Source organism: Opisthocomus hoazin, chromosome 1 (assembly GCF_030867145.1).
Source record: "Opisthocomus hoazin isolate bOpiHoa1 chromosome 1, bOpiHoa1.hap1, whole genome shotgun sequence".
Taxonomy (NCBI): domain Eukaryota; kingdom Metazoa; phylum Chordata; class Aves; order Opisthocomiformes; family Opisthocomidae; genus Opisthocomus; species Opisthocomus hoazin.
This window is the reverse complement of record NC_134414.1, coordinates 91924228-91950047: the sequence shown is the minus strand read 5'-3', so window position 1 is coordinate 91950047 and position 25820 is coordinate 91924228. Positions and strand designations below refer to the sequence as shown.

Here is a 25820-nt window from a genome sequence, read left to right as displayed (position 1 = left end):
TTTCATGTATTACTTACTTTTATGTGCTGGCATTCATCAACGGTCAGTCGGTGAACCTTGCAAAATCGGGCCTTTGAGTCCTCGCGAAATCGTTGACGAACGATCTTCCAGTCCTTGCGAAATCCACCTGGAGAGGTGTCCCAGCTCGGGGGGAGATCCTGGGTCACACAGCCCGCTGTGGGCCCGGGGGGCTCGAAGGCTCTCACCTTTGGATCACGATGTCTAGGAACTTGAGATGATTGACGTTGGTCAACACTTTCATTTCTGCCCACAATTTGTGCTGAGCCTTTCCAGCAGACCGTTCAGGCGGCAGGAGGCCGAGGCGTGACCAGAGACAGCCCGACGCCCAAATCACTGCGCTTGTCATCAAGGTAACAGCACAGTGGAGCTCATCCGGAGGTGGCACAGCGGCCTGGGAGGCTGCACCACCCCAGCAATAAACCCAAATCTTTTCTTCTGTTAGTTCGGCTTTCCCAGCCTTGCGCATGAAGCCGTAGCTGCCTGCGCAGTGATTACCCCGCAGGTTTGAAGGGGGGTGCCAAACCTGCGCTGGCTGAGCCCCCCAGCCTGGCCCAGCTTTCTTTGGGAAAGTGCAGATTGACGGCATCTGCCCACTTCCGTCTCACCTCCTCGATCCAAAGCTCAGTTCTCACCCTGAGCTCTTCACAACAAAAATATCAACAAGGTGAGACGAAGCAAGCATTGTTTAGTGCCACTTGCCACTGTGTTTCTGTGCCGCACCGTTTAGTAAATCTTTTGCAGTCCCTCTTAACTGGGAATACACTAATACTAAATTTTAAAATAATCTTCTATATGCTTTTCTTGTGAGAATTTCAAAGTGTTTTGGTGAACACAGGAAATTATTTTGTACGGCAATCGTGCGGGTTCCCTCCTGTTTGAGCTAGCCTAGCAAGAACCGAGCAGGATCCTGCAAAGACAGCAACCAGATTTATAGCTGTGAAGAGGGACCCCTCAGTCCCACCAACAGCAACTCTACCATGGTGGAGAAGATGGAGATTGGAAGATGGAGATCGGAAGGTAACGCTCTGCTGAAAGATCAGTCCTATAAAAGGCAGGCAGGAAGATGTCAGCAGCTAAAAGTCTGAAGGACAGCCAAAGTCTGCAGCCAGTGCTGGTATTGGGAACGTAAGGAAGCTGAGACCACCTCTTTGAAGTACATCTAGTTAAGGGGCCAACAGCAGGTAACGCTTCCTCTTCCACTCTTTATCCAGCGACTATGGCCATCTAACTTCACCCTGTTAGGCCACAGTTTGATGATAAATGCAGCACTATGGCTCCGAGCTGGATCAGAGATGTTGAGACTACGTAACACAGAACACTGACTCTGGCTCTTTTTTGGGCTTAAATTAATTTGTTTAAAAAAAATGTTGACAGGCTAACTTGCTTTTGGCAAGCTTTACACCAGATCAGATACCATCTGCCTGCGCCGCTGTAACGACGCCATATCGGCTATCGCCCATCTTCCTGCAGCTGCTGTAAAAATACAAAAGCAGCATCAATTCCGTGCTTTGGCTAAAACAAAAGTGGTGTGCCTGCATCTGATCCGAATCCGATTTGTGAGCTGATCCGACAGCGCACCAAACCAGGATTCACGATCCTCGACCGTCAGCCTCGGGTGCCCGATGTGGCCTAGGTAGCCTCACCGCCTCCTTCCACCTGGCCTTTTGCATGATCGTTACGTCTATTTCTGGCTGGTTTTCTACCACACAGAGACACTCCGTTTCGAAAGGGCTTCGGTACGTGCCAGTGCGTGTTCCTGCCCTTCGCAGCTCCCGGAGGAAACCCTCGCTCGCCCCCGCGCCAAACCCGCTGGGCCTGCTGGCTGTCGCGGCTGGCAATCAAGGCAGCGCATCCCGGCGGCCTAGCGAGGATCGATCGCGCCTACCGGGGAGGGAGAGCGGCAACCCACCCTCGGCCGGGCGCTCCGGGAGCCCGCAAGGAGCCTTGGAAAACCCCGCCGAAGCCACGGCCGCCTCACCCGCGGGCCCGTAGGCCGCGCCGAGGCCCTCCCTGCCCGCCCGGGCGCTGGGCCGCCTCCCCGCGGTGGGTCTGACGGCCGGGTCTGGGCCGTGAGGCCTCGGGGAGAACCGGCGAAAGGGCCGGGACCGCGGCGCCTCCCCAGTAAAGCCCAGGCCTCGGGCCTGCCGCGCTCCGGCCGCCTGGAGGGGCCCGCGCCTGCCCCGTCCTCTGCGCGCTGCCCCGGCCCGCACCAAACCGCCCAGCGCCCGGCACGGCGGCTACCGCGGAGGAGGCACTGGGCCGAGAGGCCGCGGGGGAGCGGCGGGGGAGGGGAAACGGGAGGTCCCGCCGCCGGCGCCGCCCGCCCCTCCTCTTCCGGGGCGCCCGCCCTCCGCCCGCCCTTTCTCTCCGCCGCGCCCGTAGGGAGCAGCTGCGGCCGGCGCGGCCCGCCGGGACCCGCCCCGCCTCCTCGCCGGGCACCTGCTCGGGGCGGAGCGGCGGCGGCCGGAGGAGAGGCGGGAGGTGGCGGCGGCCCCGGCTCCGGCTCCGGGAGCGGCCCCGCTGGCGGTGAGTGCGGGGGCTGGCAGCGGCCTCACGGCCCCGGCGGGGCCTGGTCAGGCGCGGGGTGGTGGTGGGGCGAGGCAGAGCGGTAGCCGGGCGCTCGGGGCCCGGGGCCGGCGGTCATTGTCCCCGTCAGCGGCGCCGGGCGGGCCCGTTCCCCGCCGCGGCGGCCGGGGAGGAGCGGGCCGGGCCCCGGGGACGGCGGAGGCGGCGGGGGTGAGGGGGGGCGGAGAGCGGTCGGTGCGCGGCAGCCGGAGGCCTCTCCGCGGCGGTGCGGGGGGCGCCGCTGGGGCACCCGTCGGGTGCGGGAGGGCAGGGCCGGCGGGCCCCGGCTGTGCCAGAAGCGCCGTGCTGCCGCGGGGCCGGGGCCCGCCGTCGGGAGAGCGGCGCGCTGGGAGGCGGGCGAGGCGCCCCACCGGCAGCCCCTGTCCGTAGCGCCCGGAGCTGCGCCAGGCAGCGTTGTCCGCAGTAACCTGAAGCAGCGCGGGTTCTGTGCAGCCGTCCTCGCGTTTTGGTTTTAGCGTGGCTTCGGTTCAGCTGCACAGTGTTCCCAGGGTTGGGTCAGACCAAAGCAAGGCGAACTGGCGCTGATTTGTCCAAATCTGTGTTTCCTGATGCTTCTCTGGCTGGTTTGGTTGGTACCATGATCCATGCGCGTCCGGCGGGGCAGCGATGCCTCGGGAGGAACCGGTGATAGCAGTCTGCTCGCTTGGCTCAGCTCCGTGCAGCACAGCAACACCCAGTTCTTGCTGTCGTTCTTAAACACCCCAAGTCACCCGAAAACGCAGCTTAGGTTCCTGAAGCGCAAGGGTGGGAAACAAAGGCTGCTCGCATTGCTTGGAGATTCGAATTACCTGCTTGCCTTGTGCTTTTGTGGGCCTCAAGGGAAAGTGAATCTGCCGTGAAAGTTTTGCTGGGTGTGGACGGCTGGAGGAAGAGCGTGGAAGAGGATGCCAGGAAGGGAGGGGAAGAAATATGCAACAGGCATGGAAGGCTCCCTGGTGATGGAAGCCACATTGTGGCAGGCAGGGCTGGGCAGAGAGGGGCAGAGAACGTGGATGACTAAGTCTTTCCCCTTGTTTTCATCTTTCTACTCTGAAGGACTAATCAGAAGCTATGAGGATTTTTCTGGTAATCTTTTTTTTTTTTTTTTTAAATATTGGTGTTGGTGAGGTGAGCTGAAATTAACTTCCTTTAGAGGCACGCCCTGTTATCCTGATAAACAGCTGTCTGCCTTAATGAGTGTCCACGCACTCCTCCACGTCTGCCTTCAGCAAAATAACTGGTATTTCTGCCACCGCTTCTGTAAGAGCGATCAAATCCAACTCCCCTGCTGCCTCTGCTGTGCTGAGGTGGGCTTGATTTCGGCGCAGGCTTGCCTTGTGGGTGTTCACCTGTCAGGAGGTGACTGCTGGTGTCGCGGCAAGCTGGCGAGCGGCGTGGTTGCGCACAGTTAGGTTTGCTTTTCCTCTCAGGTGGCAGCAGGCACTCGCTGTCTGTGGGGAAGGGAGGAAAAGTGCTGGGAGCCTTCCAGAAAGGGCTCATTTGTCTGGTGTGGCTGGAGAAGGCAGCCTGGACTTCCCAGCCTCCTGGCAGCGCTGCTGCGTGGCATTGCTGATGCTGAACAAGTAAGGGGTTTCTTTTGGTTTTCTGGTGGTTTTGTGACTTTTAAGGTGAAAAAGCCAAGGTCTCCATTACGGTTTGTACATGTGGGAGAGCTTTCAGTAGGCAGGAAGTTGTTGTGGTTTGTCTCTGGGACTATGACAGGAGCAGATTTAACATGTTTCTGATGTCCCCTTAGAAACTGGTAGGCAGAAGCGGCTGGGGATGGTGGTTTCACATTTAAGGCTCTGTAATAGATGAGTGTTAAAGGCCTCTAATTCAGTGCATTATAGAAGTGGCTCACCGATACATTTATGAATTGTGCTTTCTTTGTGTTAAAAAAAAAGTGTTTATTTGAGAGTGAAATACCTAATTTATTATGTGATACAGATTTGTCCTGCTCAGTCTTTCCAAGTTGGCATTGTAATCTGTTTTTCTGCAAAGGTGAGGCATTGCCTGCTAATTAGCGTCATTAAATGGGTTGGTTTTAAATGAGAGCATGCTGAGCTGAAGTTCCATGCTCACTAAGTCTCCTCAGTTATTTTTATTCTTTTGCTTAAATACGCAGGGGCAGGAGAATACTTTCTATGTATCCCAGGGAATTACTTAAAACTTGGTTAGTGGTCCATTAAGAAACACTGTGTGCTTCAGCTAGGCCTGTACTTTCTGTGGTAGGTCTTCATCTTACTGTGAGTGTAAGGGGGAACAACCATTTTTATGTCTGTATCTAGCTATTCTGTATTGCAAGCAGAGGACAGCGATGCCCACGTGCTGCCCCAGTGTGGGACGGTCACCTCGCTGGCCTGAGGCTTGGTTGTCTGTTAGTGGCCCTTGGTATTGGGATACGGCCCGTGTAAAGCCCACCTTCCCCAGCTTGTGCTGAAGAAAAAGGATAAAGCTGAGAAGGAGGACAAAAAGTTCTCTAAAGCCACAGTGGCTGTGGTTTTGGGAGGCCAGAGGGGTGCTTCTGGTGCTGGGGAGGCCCTGTCTCTCAGCAGACAAACTGGAGAGTCGGAGCTCGCTGCGATCCTTGGGTCGTGGCACGTCTGGCAGGAGCGTGGGCTCATGGTGCTGCCTCCTGCCATCGCTGCCCGCCGTTCTCAGCTGCTCTGCCACAGCTGCCTGCAGAGATGCTGTGGACTGCATTGGGAAATGTAGTAAATATAGCATGGGAAGAAAAATGTAGGGGGGGGTGGGGAGAGAGAAAAGAAGGAGTAGCCCTGTCATCTCCCTAGTGGTGTCGGTGGTGAGGCTGCAGCAGCCTGGAGACAGTGCCACCAGACCCGCTACAAAATGTTTTGGAGATTCAGAGCATAGCCTTGGAGAATGTGGAAGGTGCTCTGAGAGTGACAGAAGCCCAGGAGAAGGGATCTGTAACCAAAAAGAGTACTCATTCAATATCGGAGAGCTGCGAGGAAACCGAGGATGGAAATTTGGATCTTGGTCATTTGTGCTGATCTGTTACCCACTGTGTTCTCTGAAAGAGGGAATGGTTTAGAAATCCCTCAGCCGAGGTGTGTGTCCTTCACTTAAACAGCTGTTCTAGCTCAATTTCCAAACCTGTCACATACGTCCTGCCCCTACGCGTTGTGCTGTGGGTTGGGAGTCACCTCTGTGGGCTGGCAGGGCTGTCACTCGGCTCCCGGCACCTCTCGGGCACCGGGGGAGCGATGCTGGAGCGTGGGGCAGGGTTGCGCTGCATGCTTGGTGACATCCTTCCTCCAGGCCGTGCAGGATGAGGGGTGGTGGATGGAGGTGCCATTTGGAAGCTGTGGGTTTGGGGCTGAAGGTGTTCAGAAGAAAAATCGGGGAGAAATGGGTGCATGCGTGGCCTAGCTCAGCACTGGGAGCCTCTGCCTGTGGCGATGGTACCTAGGCCAGTCTGGGAAGCACTGGCTAAAGGAGGTGTGAGGCCTGTTGCAGGTTCAGAAACTTGCAGGCTGGCTTGCTGGCAGATGTTTCTCTGTTCTTATGCTCTTTCCTGGGCATTTGCTGTTGGAGGCGAGACGAGTTGCCTGGGAGCTGAATGGGCAAGAACATGTCTGGCTTGTCCTGCTTGGGCAGTGGCTGGGGTGGAAGCCCCACAGGACAGCTTTTGAATCGGCTTGTAACTTACCTGCTAGAAAAGTTGCCAGTTCTATAGTTCTCATTTAAGGACAGGGTAAATGGCTTTCTGTATGGCAGGCTTGAAGATCTTTCCTGCCTTTTTTTTTTGTTTGTTTGTTTGGATTGCAGCTGAGCTTTTAATTTGATTGTATTTCTGTCAAATTCTTGGCTGTCTTGCTGTTGAGGCTCTCAATTCATGGTTTATCTTTCCTCACAGACACTGCAGCAAGACATGCTTTGGCATGTCCTTCGCAGCTTCCAGTTGATCCCTGCCTAGAAGACAGTCAGTGAAAAGCTTGCAGCTGTTCCTCATCTTTTTGGGCAGAGTGAGAGAATAGTGAGTTGGGTCGTTTTTGCAGCAAGGGTCAGTGGCTGTCTTCCTGTCTGCTGTGTGACCTGGCCTGGGAAAGACTTGCTTGTCCCTTTCTCCTCTAAAAGATTTGGGAGGCAGTGGCAGTTGGGCAATCCCTTATGAAGGGGTGAGGAATGACATCTCCCTTCGCTACAGGTGAAATGGCAGTTGAAGAGCAGCTCCTTGATGGTGAGCACTACTACTGTTGACCTGTCACTTGCATGTCCAGCGTAGGGTTTCTTCCATGTAGATGGTGTAGGGCACCCAAAAGGCATGTAAAGCAGTCCACGTATTTATGGTCTGTTTACAGGAGAGTTAACTACTTCTACTCAGTCTGTGCTCTATCTGCAAGGTTTTGGCTGTTTGAGGCTTGCTGGTGTGGGGCTGTTTGCATGAGGAAGAGCTCCAGTTCACCTCCATTCAGCTAGATGACTGCAGTCATTTGTGATTTCTCGTATTTTGTGCTGGAAAAAATCAAGGAGATTGAAGATTGTTCTGTTCAGGAGAGCAAGCTGGTGAAAATTCATAGCCCTTCTGAAAGAACATGTGTTCAGATTCGCATATCTCATACAATTTCTAGTCATTTTCAAGTTACTTCTCTCCAGATACTCCTTTCAGTTTGTGGTAGATAAATGCTACAAGGATTTCGTACTCATCAAAGCCCTAATCTTTCGAGGGGCGAGTCAAAAGAGAGCTGGCAGCAGGCTTGAGGCCATTTCTCCTGAGAGGGAAGTTGTCTGATTTCAATTCCAAAAGTCAAAGGAAAGAAAATAAAAGGTGGGTTTCCCATTAATATTTAAAAACTATCTAAGCACAGTTATCGATAACTCCTCCATTGAGTCACTTATTGTTGTAACACAACAAACACAAGCAGTGTTATGAATCTAATAATATTGCTTACTAGTTAAAATAGTTCCTGTTTTCATAGTGACGGCACCCCATAAAGTACAGCAGGAAGACCTGGTGAAATTCAGAACCCAGAGCCTAGCAGGTCCTGGCACCTCTGCTCCAACACGACCTGGCCTTTCAGAAGCACCTGGGTGGCTGACTCGGGAACCGTAGGGCCCTCCCTTGATTCCAGTAATTCTGCTATAGACAGGCTTGCTACTCAGGAACATCCTATGAAATCTTGCTTTTGGTGTGGAACCATATTTCTGGTCTAGGTGAGATGGTTTAAACCTGAATTTAGCCACATCTTTCAAATTCTGTATAGATTAATTTGTGATTTTGGTGTTACACTGGGAGTCTTGACTGGGGTCGAGTGTCTGCTGCCTTTGTACGCTGCGCATTGCATCTTGAATCTCGCTGTGAGGAAATCGTATTGCATGGGTCACATTTTAGGAGGCACGTTGAAACAAATGAACACTTTCTTCCCACTAAACAAAAGGAGTGTCTTCGCTGGAAATTACAATAGTCCTCTTTATCCTAAGGCAGGATCTAGGACATGCTGTCACAGTCCTTCTCATGCTTTTAGTACAGTTGTTTAGCTGGTCTCAAAAGAATAAGGAATCTTTTGTTATGTATGTTCAGTTTCTAGCTTGATCGGCCGTGATGAGAGGTCCTGGCATATCAGGTTCTGTATGATGGTTGGGTGGGGTTTAATGGTACATTTGTCTCTTTGGTGTTTACATACTCACTTGAAAATGGAGAAAGTTCAGAACTGAAGGGAAGACAGAAAACAAAAATTTGAATGTCTTATCAAACACTGTTGCTTTTTAAAGTTTATAAGAAGAGAGGGTAGTAGCGAATCTTTAAAGCTTGTGGGACATGCACCTCTCTTTGAAATGTGTTGCCTGGGGGTGTGATTTTTTTTTTTGTCTGAAATACTGTTCAGTTTGGTAAGGTGTGTTTTTATGGGTGAGAAATAGGGAAGTATTTTGGTCATGATATTAATTTTGTTTGAAAAATAAGATTTAATGTGAGTGCTGGTATTGGAGCGTTATATTTAACTTCGGCTAGTATGATCTTCAAGTAAGCCAAGGGCCTGAAGTTAATTCTCGCTATGCAGTCCTCGGATGTATGCCTTTAGGATCTAAGAGGCGATGCTAACTTTGTATTTGAAAGCTCATGGAACAAATATTATATGTTGTCTTTGGGGTACTTTGGGCTTGGGTTTTTTGCCTCACTGTCCCTTGCAACACTTGTTACAACTTTGTGCATTGTCACATGGAAAGATTCGTTGTAGAGCAAATACTCTCATGGTAAACAAGAGACTTTTGAGACTTCAGAAAACAAATTCAAGAGGGTTTTCTCCAGAATTATGCTATTGCTATGTCTTGCAAACAGCTATCCGGTTAGCTTATGTGCAGCTTTATGAGCAGGAGGTGAATGTTTCCAGAATCACTCTGAAACGTAGTGGATGGATGTCTCGTCTAACATCCGCCTGTGGTGGTCGACATCAGGAGCGTGCTGTACTTTCTCCTCTAAGATACTGCTGTTTTAGCCATGAGCTAATTGAGCGAAAAATCGGGTAGAACAGGGGGTAATATTTTATTTGACCAATTCGGGGGTGGCGGGGCAAGGCAATGGGTCAAGCATGTGGGTATACATCTACTTCTTCAGGTTTCTAATGTGCCTTAAACCTTGCTGTTTTTTTCTCCCCTTTCAATTTTAGCTGCTCAGGTAAAAGATTCAGTAGAAGTGGTTTGAACACTGGGAGTGCCAAAAAGGCTGTACTTGGCCAGTCCAGACTAGCTTTCTGTCTCCAGGGGTGTTTGTGAGCACATACTTACAGAAAATACCAGAGCATATGTAGAGTGACATTGACCTGGGTGTATTCTTCCAGTTTCAAGTGACTGGTTGTTCCTTAATTTCAGAGCTGTTGATGGATCTGGTTTTGTACCTATTTATATTCTGGCCTTTACAACATCTTGTGGTAATTAGGAGGTGTAGGCATGGGTATGTGGTCCAAATTCCAACTTTTAACCAGTTACTTGATGATTTCACTCTGCTTTAATCCTTGTGTTTGCTAAATAATGATAAATCATTCTATTCCTCTTCACCAGTCACCTTACTGGTGAGTTTGTATATCCTTTTGTCAGTTGTTTTCCAGGTTTCTAGTATATTTGCAAAGAAGACCAAGAAGAATAGACTGCACTGATGTTTTTTGTCATTCTTCCATAGCTTTTTCGAGAAGGGACGACCAGAGCTGCTTCCAGGATTCAGGAGCAGTACTTTGTCATAGTGCATCCGCTGTATATTTAAATGTGTATCTAGGTAGTAGATTATTAAAAAGTTAAATATAAAAATGAAAAGTGATCTTTTGTACATGGATTATTTATTTATTTGGATGAAGTATGTGGTGATACAATAGTTAAGAATCGATAGAGCAGTTAAAGCTTACAGGAGGTCTGTAACCATGGAAAAGTATCAGTGTATATTACAAATTTGAAGCTCAGTATATATGAATTTCAGAATATAGCTATAAATGCAAAAACATTTTTCTTTGTAAACTTCATTTTAAAGCTTGCTGTCTCTCCTATTATGTGTAGCATTTAATTCATACTAACATTTACAGCATTTTTTTTCAGTTGCTCCAGCTTGCTTGTGAGATTATTAACATTTAAAAGCAGAGTGAATAGACAGCATTACGAAATGGAGAGAAAAAGGGAACAATGGTCAAACATTTAAATCTTTGTAAAGAAAGTAAGCTGTGTTCTCAGATCAGCAGTTAGAAAAAAAGTTACTTGCCTTAAAATGGAAATCAGAGGTAAAAGTAAAACATCCTAAAAATATGCCTCACCCCAATGTTGAAGCATATAATACTACACTTGTTAAAAACAATGTGTTCCCTGTTGCAGTTTGTAGTGCAATTCTGTTATAAGACTAGTAAATTATATCATTTTTACAGCTTCAAGAAACTTGTATAAACACGTGAGAGAAGATGACAAGATCCAGGTCAAGATCACCACGATGGAAACCTAGGTAAATATTTATCTATAACCTGTGTTCTGAAATGTGGCTCTGTATAAGGATTTATAATTAGGACTTATAATTGGGGTAAAAGAAAGAAAACTGCATCCAGAATTGCAATTTGTGAAGTGTATTCTATGGATTATAGTTTGTTTTCCAAACTGAACAGCTTCTACAATTTTGTTCCCAACTTGCAATTTTATTATTATGATATTTTTTAACCTGGAGGTGTTAAGGTTTTGCTGTCTGCCAAGAACCTTGTTCAGCTTGCATGTTTTGGGACTTGGAACTACCTTATGCACAAAATCCAAGCACCAGTTAAGGTTATTTTTACTCAAATGCCACCTGGTGCACTGAATGTCTGTAGCTCACTCCTGTTTTGCCTCTTGGTTTACAGGGAGGGCTACATCAACTGTTAAAAAAAAAATACTTCTTAGTTCAAACACCTCAGGCTTTCTGAGCCTTTGGGGCTGATCTGCAAATTGATCTTCAGCACAGTTAGATAGTGCATTGCAGCGTAAAGCGAACTGAAAACATGGGAGTCAGTGCCCTTCTTTTTGGGCACTAACCTTAGTAACATGTACCATTGATGTATGTCACCAGAATGAGATCCCAGATACTTCATGCTGTTAATACCTGCCTAATTTTTAGCACTTGCAATGCAAATTTGAGGTGTTAAAACTAGGAGGCTGGAATACAATTTTAAGCTTTCACGAGCTATTAATGTGTAATATGAAACTACTTTTTTGCTGGTTTTGGGTTTCTTTTCTAAACAGACTAATTAAGCTGTGATGACCAAGACCAAGGGAGTTTGTTGGATAACACAGAAAAATTTGTGTGGGTTTTTATTTCTTTGTTTTTAGGTAGAAAAATCCTATGTACTTCCATACTAGACTCATAGTTGTGAATATGCCCTTTGGGTGAAGGGCAGGGAGGAATGTCACAGCTCTCATTAAAATTAAGCTTTAACCAGAACAATGTGGGGCAGCAGCAGCAGTATAGGTTCTGTTAGAAGTTAGCCATTACAGTTTTACAAAGATCTGTGGTTCTGAGTTTGAACTCATTTGCAGAAAAGGAGCAAATAGCTATGCCAAACTGTACATTTGCAATATGTGTTCAAAGGAAGTTACTTCCTTGAATTTTTTCAGCTTAATACGTTTTGATGTTTTTATTAGAGTGTATCGAGGGTGTACAGTGAATGCTTGAATATGAGCAGAACTGTATGTCTGGGATTACTTTCTGGTTCTTGCTAGTGGCTTGTGCTGTTTTTTCTTTATTTAGGGAGATTTTTGGCTAAAAACTCTTTAACAGGTTGCTTTCATTTTTGTAACTGTAGGTGAAAATACAAAGCTGAGTAATGCAATTGAGTGGATTTTAGTAATTGAATCTTTAATAGCAAAGTTGCAATAAGTGTGGATGTGCACATGTATACGTTTGCGTACATGTATGTACTCACAATGATACAAAAAGACCAAAGCATCTTTTTCAAACTTGATCTTTTCTGCAGGAAAAAGGCTACCTGTGTAGGTAGGTTTTTTCCTTTTTTTGTTTCTTTGCATTTCTTTGTATTCTTTTTTTCCTTCCCCTTTTTTCTCTTGGCACTGAAAAAGATAGGGAGAAGTGTGAAAATGTGTGTAACGGTTGTTTTCAATGTAGTGGAAACTTCATATGTATGAAGTTATTTTTAGTTTGAAATGAAAAAAATGCAGAGAGAGAAAAATGATTGACTTACTCCTATTTTGAGTGGGTATTTTTACTATGAGAACTTTGAACAGAGTAAAAGTAAGCTTGGTACTCTAGCCAGGCAAATGACGCTTTGAATATCTTGGCTTGGTTTTGATTTTTTTTCTTTTTTTTACCGCTTGATTAAAATTTTGTACTAAAGTATACTTCCTTAGAGAACAGATACTCTCATTAATAGGTTGATTCAGTTTTATGGGATACTGAAAGTGCCTATTGGTTTTTGCCTTAGGTCCTTATCTCCAGCATTTAGGAGTCCAGAGCACCATAGGCAAAGGCATGCTCATATTAATTATGACTGTGAATACAAAAGCTTTCATAAGGACCCAAAGAAACCTATGCCTTGGAGAACAGAAGATGAAAAATACGGACAAAGCAATTCCAGGTTTGCACCTCATAGAAATAACCATCAGAGAATATATGAACGTAGATCACCTTCACCAAACCTGAAAAGAATTCCCATGGAAGATACTTACAGTCATAAGCCCTACAGAACACATTCATCTGAAAGAACTGAAAGCAACAGGAGATGCCAGTTACCACCAAAATACTCAGAAATACCATATAAAGAGCATGATCGTCTGCTTTACCAACACAAAATGGAAGATAGATACATGTTTGAGCACTACAAAGTCACTGGAAATGAAAAAGGAATGAAACCTTTTCATAGACCGTTAGGGGCTTCATGTAAACTTGAAAGAAAATGGCATGAAGATGACTTGAGGCACCAGAGGTTACATGAAGAGAAGTATGGTCAGTCACCCAGAAGAGTTTCTGATGAATTTACGGCAAGGAGCTCTTTACAGAAGAGGTATAGGAATAAAATAATTAAAAACCTGGGTATTGTGGTGTAAAGCCTCAAGTGAAAGTCTGTTTTCATTATAGTTGAAGATACCCACCTTGAAACACGTTGGCCACTTTGTAGTTTAATTATGGGCGACTGGTAGTAGTGAAGTATTTGTCTTTTAAGTAAATCGTATTGATGGCTAGCGTATGAAAGGATAATATTTCCCTCTTAAGAGCCCCTGCACATCTGTACCTTGGCATGAGGGATTATGGGTTAACTTGCCACGCATTCTGCTGTCCAACATTCTGCACATATAAGTTCTCGCTTTCTTCTCTAGTGCAAGTGTAAATTGCTTTATGTCAACACAGGTATCCTGAAGATCACGATTACAGAGAATATGGGCACACGTCTAAAAGGGCTAAAGAAATGGAGAGGTATGACGGTGGAGAAGTAGCAAGAAATTCCAAGTGGAAGCAAGAACGTTCTTTTCCACCCTACCAAGAAAAGGAGGAGCAAAGAAATCTGGGTGCCCAGTCCCACCGGTCGGCTGAAGGGGAGTACTTGGAGGGTTCTGTCACAAAGATAGCCTATGAGTACAGTCACAAGCGGCGCAGGCATCTGGATGGGGAAACGGTTTTTTCAGATGATAGAGCTCAGAAGTATGTGAAGCAGGAAGACCAGAAATACGGTTCTTCCAAGGGTGCCCGGAATAGCAAAGAGTTAGATTACTTTAGCGGTGGAAGAGCGAGAAGGACTGAAGAAGGGCACATCGAAGTACCTGTTAAATGTAGTTCGAAGAAGGGCTGCAATGCTTGTGTTAACTCTTCCAAAATGGATGTTGATCTGAGATCTTTTAAAAACAAACCGAACGAAAGAGTAAGGAAAGAAGGGGAATTCGGGAAAAAAGTAGATTCCTCCGATAGCCAGCATGATTCAAGTCATACTGTTTCAGATGTGAAAATGTCAGATGCAAGCTGTAGGAGGGAACATCTCACAATCAAAGTGGATATGAAGAAAATGGTGACCAAGTGCAGGTACTGGTTTCCACTTAACTCTTCTTTCTTCCTGTCTCTCTACAGTTTATGAGTATTGGAGGAGAGCATGGTTTCTTTGAGAGGTAACCAGGACAAACTAAGGTTGTTCCTTTTTAATTTTATTTTGTTTAAAATATTAACTTGCCCAGACTGCAAACTTACAATTTACCTGTATTGAAAAACAAACAAAAAAACCCCCCTAGTTCATTTCATGGAGACATTGTTGGTAGTGGAAAGAGCAGATGTGCCTGATACAAACCTGCAGTTAAAGGTTGCTTATGATAAGTAAATGTGTTACTTTTATTTAAAAACAACAACAAAAAAAAAAAGCAGAAAAGCCTAGTCCTGTGCTTTCTTCTGGAATATGATGGCATTTTTTTTGACTGAGTCATCGCTCATTCTTCTAAAAACCAGATAACCTTTAAATTACATAAATCTCAGGCACGCATTCAGATGTTCAAGATCTGAAGTTCAGTAAAGCTGTCAAAAAGTTAAAGATCCCTGGGCTATGTTATTTATTGTTGTAACAAATAAAGTAGCCATCTGTTGAAGCATCAGAACTGAAAAGCAGTCGAGTCTGTTTCTGTCTGTCTTCTGTGTAATACTTCTGATTCCCTTTGGCATTGCCAGTGCCGGCTGAATTGGAAAAAAGTGGTAATATTATGAAAATCTAGATGATGGGTACATGATGGAGAAGTGGCTTGGTTTGTGTAGATTTTTGCAGGCTTCTCTGGTTTGTTGCCTTGCTGTTGCAGCTAAGAATGTCACATAACGGCAGTAATCCCTTGTTTTGGAAGGGAAAGTAATCCCTTCCACAATCAGCCTTACTTCTAAAGGTATTTTGCCTCTTGTCCCAAATAAATAAAACATCTATATCATTTTTTTTCCTTTTCCAATATCTCAGAAACACTTAATACAATGGAGAGTTACAAAGACAAGTTACTGTCTGCACATAAGCAGCATGTTAGCACTAGCATATTGAAGACTGAGGAGGGGCAAGTGGAGTAATGCCCGCCCCCTCCCCCCGGCTAGGACAAGCATTTGCCTTCGTGAATGATAATGCAAGGAAAATAACTTAATTATTGCTGGGCTTTGTTGCAAGCCCACAGGACGATACTGGTGTCTAATAGCCTCCTGCTGCTGGTTTTGAAAGTCATGCACAATGGACATGGTAATTATTTGCAGACTGAAGAAACTATTACATTGATTACAGCTAATTTGGTGTGTGGAAGGTTTGCTTGTGCAGCCAAAAGTGCTAAATAAATATTTTTTTTTAAGGGTGAGAACACTGATTTTGCAGGAGCTGATGCCTGGGAACATTCATGCTGCCCGCTTTAGGCGTTTAAGCACCTGACTTGAAATGACTCAACTGAGAAGGATACTTTCTTTTTAAACCTGGGGAACAGGTGGATAATTCAAATCATCTACAATGAGATTGTTCAGCTTTTGTCTTACCTGCGTGCATTTCCAGTTTACTGGTGGCAGATAGATGACTTCTGGCACCTGTTGAAGGCTACTTCTAGAATTTCATATGCAAATTCTGTCAGTTTTATATGCTTCAAATACAGGATGGGCAGGCACATAATCGCTTTGGAGAATGCACAGTAAACAGTCTTTATCCTAAAAGCTTTTACATGGGCTGTTTGAATCCTCTCTTTATCTTTCCAAATGACAAGCATTTTCCTCGCAACAAGAACAGCAGGATTTTTAAAGTGTTAGCTTCCTTGTCAAAATAACTCTTAAGCAGCAATGCAACCATTTAGGGCATAAACTTACTTAGAATGAGTAAAATTTGACAGGAAGATGCTAAACACGTTCTTAATTTCACACACTGCCACTGGAAAGCTGTTTCACTAGGCTCAAGTGATGATTCAGTTCCCAAAGATGCCGTGAGATTTTTACATCTCTGAACTGGTCTTGAAAATTGTCTAGTAGCTCCTTATAAACAAAGACACACAAGTAACTGCCTTCCAGAATTATACAAAGTAAGTATATCAGGATCTTCATTTGATGGTTTTACTTAATGATCCAGATGAATTTATGTTTAAAATTCACAGATTTTATATTACATACTTCACTGAAACAAGGATTGCTGAAGGTGTAGTCTCATCTCCTTGTGTTTTATTATAGCTTTTCTTCCTTATGGCCTTAGGATTTTTTTAATTAAAAAAAACCAAACAAAATTACATTTTGGTTTCATCACATTTGTTCCTAAAATGAACTCCTTAATTTATTGTTGTGTTCTACTCATCTATTTGAAGTTTTCAGATATAGTGAATTCTTTTGAAGTGATTATCTGCAAATTTTTATTCTAGGACTGCCTCTAGTCATACTACAGAGAGACAGATGTCACATGATCTGGTTGCTGTTGGCAGGAAAAATGAAAATTTTCGTCCGGTGTTTGAGCACATGGAATCTGTAACACAAAATGTTGAAAATGACCCATCAAGAGAGTTTACTCAGGAAATAATCACAATTATCCATCAAGTTAAAGGTGGCTGTAATATTTGGGATATATGTATGTGTTTATATATTTATAATTATTAAAACCAAATCTAATGAATTAGATATGCTGTCTTTGTAAATCTCAGGTGTTTGCCTCTGGCTTCTTTTGTATTTTGGCTTCATTCTTTGCTGTTTAAGAAAAACGTAGGTTGAGGGTTTAAAGTAGTTAGATGAAGAATGATTGTAAGAAGGTCTCAGTCCGTAACAGAGGCATTATTGTGGAGTGTTAAGGTCAAAACAATTTTATGCTAGTACTTGAGACTCACCTGCTTGTTTAGGAACAAGAGAAGAAAAAAAGAGCTTTGCTGTAGTCACAAATTCCTAGTTTATCTATAGTTCCTTTAATTTTTCAGATTGATGTTTAAACTGCTGCATCGTGTTCAGTGTTGAACTTTATTTATTGATTTAGTCATTTGAGTACTGCCATGATAGAGTTGCCAAATATTTAGTAAGATTAAGCTGAATAGAAAGTTAACTAAGAAGGATGTCTAAGTTGGCTAGCCTAATCTTTCATTTGTGAATGTTAAGCTGCAAGTGGGAATAGTTTGAAATTTAATCTCAGAAGTTGTCTTGGTGTCCTTAAGAGTTAATCTTTTAAAAGGTACAATTTCTCACTGTGCATTTCAGATACTACAAATAAACATTCTTGTATTTAATATCTCTTCACAGCAAATTATTTTCCATCTTCTGACATAACTCTGCATGAACGGTTCTCAAAAATTCAGGATAAACCAATTGCAAATATGAATGAAGTTAAAATACGTTTGGATCCAGAAATTCACAGGTAATTGATAAGCTTTTTGCCTTAATTTATTTGCATTAAGGTTGTTAATATGTAAAGCCTACTGAAGAATGTAAAGTGTTTTTTCACCGACTAAACTACCTGCCCATAGACTGTAAAGTATTCTGTAGTAGGTCAGTAATGTTTTTTCTATTTACAGTGATGGCACTTGTTTTTATGTAATATCTTTGTGTTCCAGGAGGATTGACATGTCTCTAGCAGAACTTCAGAACAAACGAACAGTGCCATCTGAATCTCCCCAGGTATCTTCATTACTTAACTTTTTTTGGCAAACAGTAAGTTAATGATATAGCTGTAAACAACATTTTCTCCTTGCCATTGGTAAGTCATTTTTACATGCTTTGAAGACCATCAGTAATTCTGACAGTTTTGAAAGAAATGCACACTTCAGCATATTTACAGATACCACAATGGTGCAAGTATACTGTGCTCACTGATGAATAAAATGCAGGTGTGTTCTCCAGAGTAGCTGGAGTGTGGTTATTCCTGCTGTTTGAACCCCTGTCTGTTTTACAAAAGTGTAAATACTAAATAGGTGACTGACATGTGGCTCTTGCTTTCCCTCTGAGATTAGAAAAAGCCTTAATGTTTCTTCTACCATAATGTTAGAATGGCCTGGCTTCCACATAATTCCTCAGAATTCTGTTTTATCCCCTGCTTTCATGCGGGGACATAAGATTTTCTGTTTCCCCTTTCCAAGCTATGCTTACTGTGATATAGTTACCTTTTTTTTTTTTTCCCCCTACAGTACAGGTATGTGGAGATCCAGTTTAACTAAGAGTAATAGAATGTCTTAAGATTCACTGGAATATTTTTGCCTTGGCAACTCCAGGCAGAATTCCAGTACTTTGTTCACTGTTGTTTGGAAACTTTTAAAAAGGCAGATGGTGCAAGAAAGGGTAATTATTTAGGACTACTTTCTGTTATTGTTTTGGACTTTGGATCATTGGGTTGATGTGCATCTGTCCTACGTGCAGATAGTTTAACTACATTAACCAGGTTGTAGACCAAAAGCAACCCCTGAAGAACAGCATCACGTTAGTGTTTGGTTATTACTACTTAATGTGACTTTAACCCTTCCTCTTAACTAGAACATTATGAGAGTGTTAGAAGATCCGAATGATCTACGGCATGATATAGAAAGGAGAAGAAAAGAGAGGCTGAAGAATGAAGATGAGAGGGTGTTTCATGTAGATGGTGTAACTCCAAGGTAATTGGCCAATACCAATCTTGTGGCCCAAGCCTATAGTTCTCTCATGTGTTCATTTTTTGACTATTCCACAGTTACATTCACATCTGTTGTGATTCTTTTCCATAGTTTGTCCTTCTAAGTTTGACTCGGGCTGAAATTCAACTGACATACATTGCAGACTACTCTGTGGTAGAGTGTTACTTTGAAAGAGGCTAAGCTGCAGTGGGGAAGAAAAAGAAAAGCAAGTTCAAATTGTAGCACTGAATGAGAAGAGGGGAAGAAAAGAATTTAAAGATGCTTAACTGTTTTTAAACTCCTTGATATGCCATATAACATTCTCTTGGTATTTTGTAGTTCCATAAAAGCATTCTAGGATGAATGCGTTGTTGTGTTGCCCTGGTTGTTTTGTAATGTCATGTGGAATATTGACAAAGAATTGGAATTTTTCTGATTCTTGGAAAATTTTGTGAAGAAAAGCTAGATTTTTTTGGAATAGCCTGCTACTGCTAGGAATTCCTCCAGTGGGTTTGTTAAAGGTGTTAAGCCCAGAGGTGTTTGTTAACCTCAGTCATCCTGTTTCACTTCTGATGTTGCGAGGTTGGTTGATTTGAGAGATGAGTTGGCTTATTTGTGTTAGAAGAAATGTTGATTAAGAATGTGGTGAAATGTATCTACACCATAGTGAAGAGCAATATGCAAATCATGATGTGCTGCTCTTTGTTCATTTTAAATGCAGTCTGTAATGGCAAACAGTGGCAATGCACATGTACTTGGGAAAACTGACTCATGAAGCTGCAGTAGAAGTATTTCTTCTGTTTGAGATTCTTTAAACAAAACAGTTATCAAGTGTGTGGGGGGCGAAATTGGACTGTTGCATACAGCCTTTTATGTACCTGGGGCTGCGTCTTTAGCGTACGTTTTGGCCTGATTATCTGCAGAGGCTTTTATTTGCCACTGCCACTGTTACTGTCGTGCTTACCTTCTGTGCATGCTGCTCAAAGTGGGAAGCTCAAGTTTCTCTAGTAAGCGTAGCTGTCCTGGAGTTTGATGTGAGGAGGGGTTACGCTGTCAGGGAGTAATGGTATGAAAGATGGGTAGAATTTTCCTGAGATTGGGGTTTTTTCATAGTTCACACGAGTTAGTGGCAATGCTTATGAGCTAGTCCACTATACCTCTATTTTTGACTTAGTAATTTATTTTGCAGCTATGAAAATTGTTTGTTTCCTGAACTATGAATTTTGACTTCTGGTGGTTACTTTTCATGGTATGTGTTTTATTTAGAGGTTTATGGACACATCTGTATCAGCAATGTGCTCAGTAAAAAAAAAACAAACAAGCAAGCCAAAGCACTCTGCTTGCTGAGGATGAAACTGGAGCATCTGGCCATTTATCTGAGCTTCTGTTGGATTTGGGATTTCATGAAATGGAAAGCTGTGTACAACTTTAAAGCTAGTACAGTATAAAAGAGCTGCTGAACTGCAGAAAGCACTTCAACCAGGGGAGGGCAGCAATGACCAGCCATGTCGGCCTAGCAGGAGAACCTGCTTTGCAACCCGAAGGTTTCAGGGAGGCAGAGCATCTCTGTTACTTACAGCTTACTATATAATTCTGTGCAACTTGGGCTTGAGTTTAGTCAGAGGGCTAGTAATTTGTCGAGTGTCCTAGGAAAAAAAATGACTTCAACTGTCACTTTGCGCTTGTAAGTGATACAGATGCTAGGCTAAGGTAATGTAAAATACAGGGTTTTGATGCACTGTGGCTTTAGGTTTTAATTGTGCTCTCTTTCTCTCACACATATACATCAGGAACCAGCAAAGCTGCAGTCTTTCAAAATTACAAAACTCTCAACATGATGGCTTCCAAAAGCCTATGAGGTTTATTAAGCCACCTTTCAGGAAATTTATTGGGAAACCTCACCTGGTAAGCTTAAATGTAGAATGTAGTAGCTTCTGCATTTGTTGTTCTTAATATTTATAGTTCGTTTTTTGCTGCATTGTCTGTGCTGATGTAAATTTAACAATCTGTGATGTTTTGCCCTTAAATTTCAAGTGAAATTAATTTTACTATATTCAGACTTTGCTCAACAGTAAAAGTACTCATAATTTCAGTTCTACTGCAAGAATACTTCCTCAGAGATTTGTTGAAGCATACATTTAAGACAAGTGAGCTAAAACCACTTTTATGGCCAAATGCTGATACAACAAATACAATTCTTTTGCTTTTGGATGCCTGTGCAGTACTCCGTCACAACTCTGCTACAGTTGTTTATGACCTAGTAGCAAGTTGGCCAGGGGTTTGTTGTTTCAGAAAGCTAGTTTAGATCGGTATGTTGGATGAAATCAAAACATTTTTTCAGCTAGTCCGGAAATAAGGTGGTCAACTTGAGATCTCTTATTGAATAACAGGAACAGGTCAAACCAAAACTTTTGAACTAATTTTTAGGTTCAGAATAACTCATTGAAATTAATTGATTAACGGGCTTTATGAAATAAAAACTAGTATTGCTTGTAGCTTTGCAGAAGAAATGCGTATGTAATACTGCATGTCTTCCAGTTAATGATGTACTACCTGGACTGTATATTAGAGGGCCTTGTTATTGAGCAGATAACCTGAGGTTATGTGGAACAGTTTGAGAAAAAGAATACTCTCCTGCATTCTAGTTGTCAGCAGTTGGAAGGGAAGGTATGAATTTGTTTTGTGTAGGTGCCGTTGTTACTAAAACAGTGTTTCTCCTCATGATAAAAGTTCTGGGAAGCTCTTATTTTAAAAAGAAATAGAAATGAGGAACAAATCACAGAAATTAGGAATGCCTGAAAGAATGTTCCTGAGGATGGAATGTTCTGCCTGGAGTTGTGGAGAAGAGAAGGCTCTGGGGTGGAGGAAGCAGTGGAATGTTACAGGTGTTCAGCCCGGAGAAGAGAAAGCTTCAGGGGAAAAACCCTATAGCAGCCTTCCAATACCTAAAGGGGCCTACAGGAAAGCTGGAGAGGGACTTGTTACGAGGGCAGGTAGTGATAGGACAAGGAGTAATGGCTTCAAGCTGAAAGAGGGTAGATTTAGATTACATATAAGGCAAATTTTTTACTGTGAGGCCAGTGAGGCACTGGTGCAGGTTGCCCAGAGAAGCTGTGGATGCCCCCTCCCTGGAAGTGTTCGAGACCAGGTTGGACGGGGCTTTGAGCAACCTGGTCTAGTGGAAGATGTCCCTGCCGTGATCTTTAAGGTCCTTTCCAAACCATTCTATGATACAATGGAGTAGTTTACCTGTGTTGATACTGCATTTATCAAAGCTAGTTTGGATATTTGCTCTTTTCTAGGCTATCTTTCTGTGACGCACTTCAATACTGAAATGAGGAAGAGAGTTATATTAGGTTCAGTTGAAATAGATTTGTCTCTTTTGGAAAATTCCTTCTAAATAAATGTAGTATTATTTCCAGGTGTTTGTGCTTGTTTAATGTGGGGATCCGGTAAGACCAGAAAATCACAGAATCACAAAATGTTAGGGGTTGGAAGGGACCTCTGTGGGTCATCTAGTCCAACCCCCCTGCCGAAGCAGGGTCACCTACAGCAGGCTGCACAGGACCTTGTCCAGGTGGGTCTTGAATATCTCCAGAGAAGGAGACTCCACAACCTCCCTGGGCAGCCTGTTCCAGTGCTCTGTCACCCTCAGAGGGAAGGAGTTCTTCCTCATGTTCAGACGGAACTTCCTGTGCTTCAGTTTGTGCCCATTGCCCCTTGTCCTGTCACTGGGCACCACTGAAAAGAGTCTGGCCCCATCCTCCTGACATCCACCCTTGAGATATTTATAGGCATTTGAGGTCCCCTCTCAGCCTTCTCTTCTTCAGGCTGAACAAGCCCAGTTCCCTCAGCCTCTCCTCATAGGAGAGATGCTCCAGTCCCCTCGCCATCCTCGTAGCCCTCTGCTGGACTCTCTCCAGTAGTTCCTCATCTTGCTTGAACTGAGGAGCCCAGAACTGGACACAGCACTCCAGATGGGGCCTCACTGGGGCAGAGTAGAGGGGAAGGAGAACCTCCCTCGTCCTGCTGGCCACACTCCTCTTGATGCATCCCAGGATTCCATTAGCCTTCTTGGCAGTCAGGGCACACTGCTGGCTCATGGTCAACTTATCCACCAGCACACCCAGGTAGAGTTGGAAGCAGCCTTAGGAAAAAAATGAATGAAGTTAAAGGCCATTTGTAGCTGCTTTCTGCAAGAGGACAAATGTTTGGAATTTGCCATTCAGAGAGTGTTGTATCGGAATAGTATGGTTCAGGTGTCAACACTGCCAGGCATCTTGAGAAGTGTAAGGACCACGACTAAAAGTCAGTGTTTGGAGAACAATGTGTTGGATTTAAGAAGTAGTTTGATGGGTCACCAGAACACTGACACTGGGTCGACCACACTTTTTAAAATAGGAGACATCCTAAAATGATGGATATATTACTGGGGCACAGCAATACATGGAGAAACTGAGGAAGAGTTTGAAACATAAGCAAGAGCTAAGATCGTAGTTGTTGAATAAGAAAGTAATTTTTTGCGATTTTGCTCAGTCTTACAGAGTCTTCAGTAGATACTGGTTCAGTTGGTTTCATGGTCCTAGCAGAGCTCTGTAGTTCTTGTGAGAAGTTGTCTTATGCTGCAGAGGAGGTGCAGTAATAGCACACTGTATCGGCAAAATTCTAAAGATGTGGGAAAACACATGAAAATATGCAATAGACATCTCTTACCACTTTGGCTGAGGAGAGTTCCACCTGAGATTTTAAGAGCAAACCCTTGGAAATCCAAAACAAAACCTTTAACCTTCAGCACTTCTTTTGGGTTTGTTTGCTCTTGTTTATAGGTAAATATTGAGAGAAAAGTACATTAGAGAGAGCCAGGTTTCAAACAAGAAGCATAACAGTGCCAAAGCTCAGAAAATATGGCAAAAATAACTTTAGAAAAAGAGTATTTGACAGGAAAACCATTGCAGCATCCTAAATTATAACACCGGATTTTAAAAATTTCATGCATTCGATAAATATTTGCGCATTTTCATCTTTGTTAGTAAAATTTCATTGTGTTTTTTATCTCTGTTGCTTGAGGAGCTGTGTGTATCAGCATTGGTAAAAGATGGATGCTTGAAAACTGAGAGCCTGATCAGCAGATCGTATCTGATGCTAGGATGTTGCCTAATGTGAAAACAGAGTATGTGTTAGTTATGTGAAAATGTCCTTGCAGTAAACTATCAAAATGTGATATTAACACTACTTTTTGCTCTCTTGTTAAATGAACAATATTAGTCATTTGGGTTAAAATTAAACGTGGAAATGGTATTGAATTGGTTGGCCTACTTTAAGTGTCCCATGTTTAACCAATATGAACTTTTGAGTGTAAGGTACGAGCACCTTTTACAGCAGGCCACTGAAGGGGAGTGCTGCTTCTGTGCCCCAATTCAATAATTTGGGCTTGAGATTAAATTTGAGAAGAACTTGTGCCTTGAAAGGTGCAAATGGCCATCTGGCCTTGATTGTAAGAAATGTCCATCTAGCCTTGTACCCTGTTGACAAAAAGGGGATAGCTAAAGAGTAGAAGATCAGAACAAGTATGTATTTGTACTTCCACACCCCCCCCCCCTTTTTTTTTTTTATTTAAAACATATGGTTTGGGAAATTCCTGAGGAGTAGATTGCTGTATCTTTGCGTTAAGTAGTTCTGGTGTTTTGATTTCCATGAATGTATTTGAACCTTGAGAGAGGTGGGGATGGGGAAGGGTATATCCAGTTAGTTGAGACAAGCTTTCTTTTAATTCCCAAAGGTTTATTTTTAACTGTAAGAGGAAGTTTTCTTGAATGTTTTTTTTCCTTGCTGAATTCTTGGCTTTAAGGATGTGTGCACTTCAACAGGGAGCTTCCTGAATTAATTAGGTGTTGTATGAAGAAAGCTAATTTGATTTCATGGAGTATCTTTATATTTTTAGAGTAAGAAGGATGCTGGGAAGTCCCTGACATGCTTTTTCCTCTTGTGTATTTAACTTTCCATACCTTTTTTTTCTTAGAAAAGTCATTTTGACTGCTTTGATCTCGCTTCATAAAGTCTTTTTTCATTTCATTTTGTTCTCTTCTATATCCCCTCTTTGTAAAGGCATTTTAAGAAGCAAAACAGTTGACTTGTTAGGCAATAATATATTCTCAAAAAAAAAAAAAAAAAGCCAGCTTAAATCCCAGTTAACTTTTAACTTGGATTCTAACACCATTCTGTTGTGTTTATAGCCCTCTCTGTCCCTGATTAGCAACAGTGTTAGAAAGCACATCCTAAATTGTTTGTGCCGTTGTCAAGGTTTGGTACCTTGTTAGAGAACAGAAATTCAAAAACAGCAAAGTGTGTATTTGCATTTGTTATTAGATGTTAGTATATATGAAATATTTCATGAGAGTTTTCTTCTTAGGCTCTTTAAAATGCATTTGAGCTGTTAAAACTTCCTTGAAAGAAATGGAATTCAACAGCATTGGAATGCTTTGGTGATTATTCAAGAATGGACCATTAAAAAAAAAAATCAATTTGATTGCTAAGAGTTTGTTAGCAAGTCCATTCTGTCTGCATTAGATGACTTTGATGTAGTATATGCCAGTATGTAATGGTTCTGTAAATATCTATAATCATATGCAATGATGGAAGAGAAGGATATTTTAGCTATGTGCATCCTCTCAAGGTAACTGTCATGGGAAAAGTTGTAAAAGGGCCAAAATACACAGGTAGGACAGTGGCTGGAGGGAGTGCTCTGTTTTAGGCAACGATGGCTGTTTGACTGCAGCTGTTCAGTATGCTTGTGCACAACAGTTTCTATACCACTTGTCTGTGCCACTTGCTTTTGAAATCATGTGCGTTTCTGTGGCAGGAAGTCATCATCAAAATGCTTTCCTGTAATACAGAGTTAAAAGTAGAGCCTTCTAAGGACCAATGTAATGTGCTACACACTCGTTCTCTTGTTTCTGTGCTGGTGTGTATAGTCACAGTGCGCATGTCTCCTCTAAAATATGCTAACCATATGCTAATAAGGGATGTCCAGAGTACTAATCTTGTGCGCATATTCCTAGCTTAAGGGATGACTGCTTATAGCAGCCTGCTGCCTGCAAATTGAGGCATCTGTTCTGAGGGGGGCGAGGGTGGAGAACCTTAATTGAGTTGTCACCTGCTTAGATCTCTCCAAGAAGATGATATTCTACTAGGATGGTCTGCATCATCTTCAGCTGCTGTGGGCTCTGCCAGCT

At 43.3% G+C, this 25820-nt stretch overlaps 1 protein-coding gene across 4 annotated transcripts in view; it reads left to right on the top strand.

Annotated features, from left to right (window-relative positions):
- The first annotated feature begins 2431 nt into the window (after positions 1 to 2431).
- BCLAF3 (BCLAF1 and THRAP3 family member 3) overlaps positions 2432 to 25820 on the top strand; it is a 36002-nt gene continuing 12613 nt past the window's right edge. For 2 of the 4 annotated variants that reach the window (XR_012764913.1, XM_075429205.1), the window contains exons 1-9: positions 2432 to 2547; positions 10452 to 10525; positions 12486 to 13064; positions 13409 to 14074; positions 16390 to 16592; positions 17249 to 17363; positions 17560 to 17623; positions 18473 to 18591; positions 20379 to 20493. Coding sequence is in view for 3 of the 4 variants with exons in the window: in XM_075429205.1 (XP_075285320.1) it covers positions 10485 to 10525; positions 12486 to 13064; positions 13409 to 14074; positions 16390 to 16592; positions 17249 to 17363; positions 17560 to 17623; positions 18473 to 18591; positions 20379 to 20493 (1902 nt within the window). In the remaining variant the exon portion in view is untranslated. Of the gene's footprint in view, positions 2548 to 10451; positions 10526 to 11957; positions 12041 to 12485; positions 13065 to 13408; positions 14075 to 16389; positions 16593 to 17248; positions 17364 to 17559; positions 17624 to 18472; positions 18592 to 20378; positions 20494 to 25820 lie in introns of those variants that run through there. The other 2 variants (XM_075429217.1, XM_075429223.1) reach the window with 2 other exon arrangements.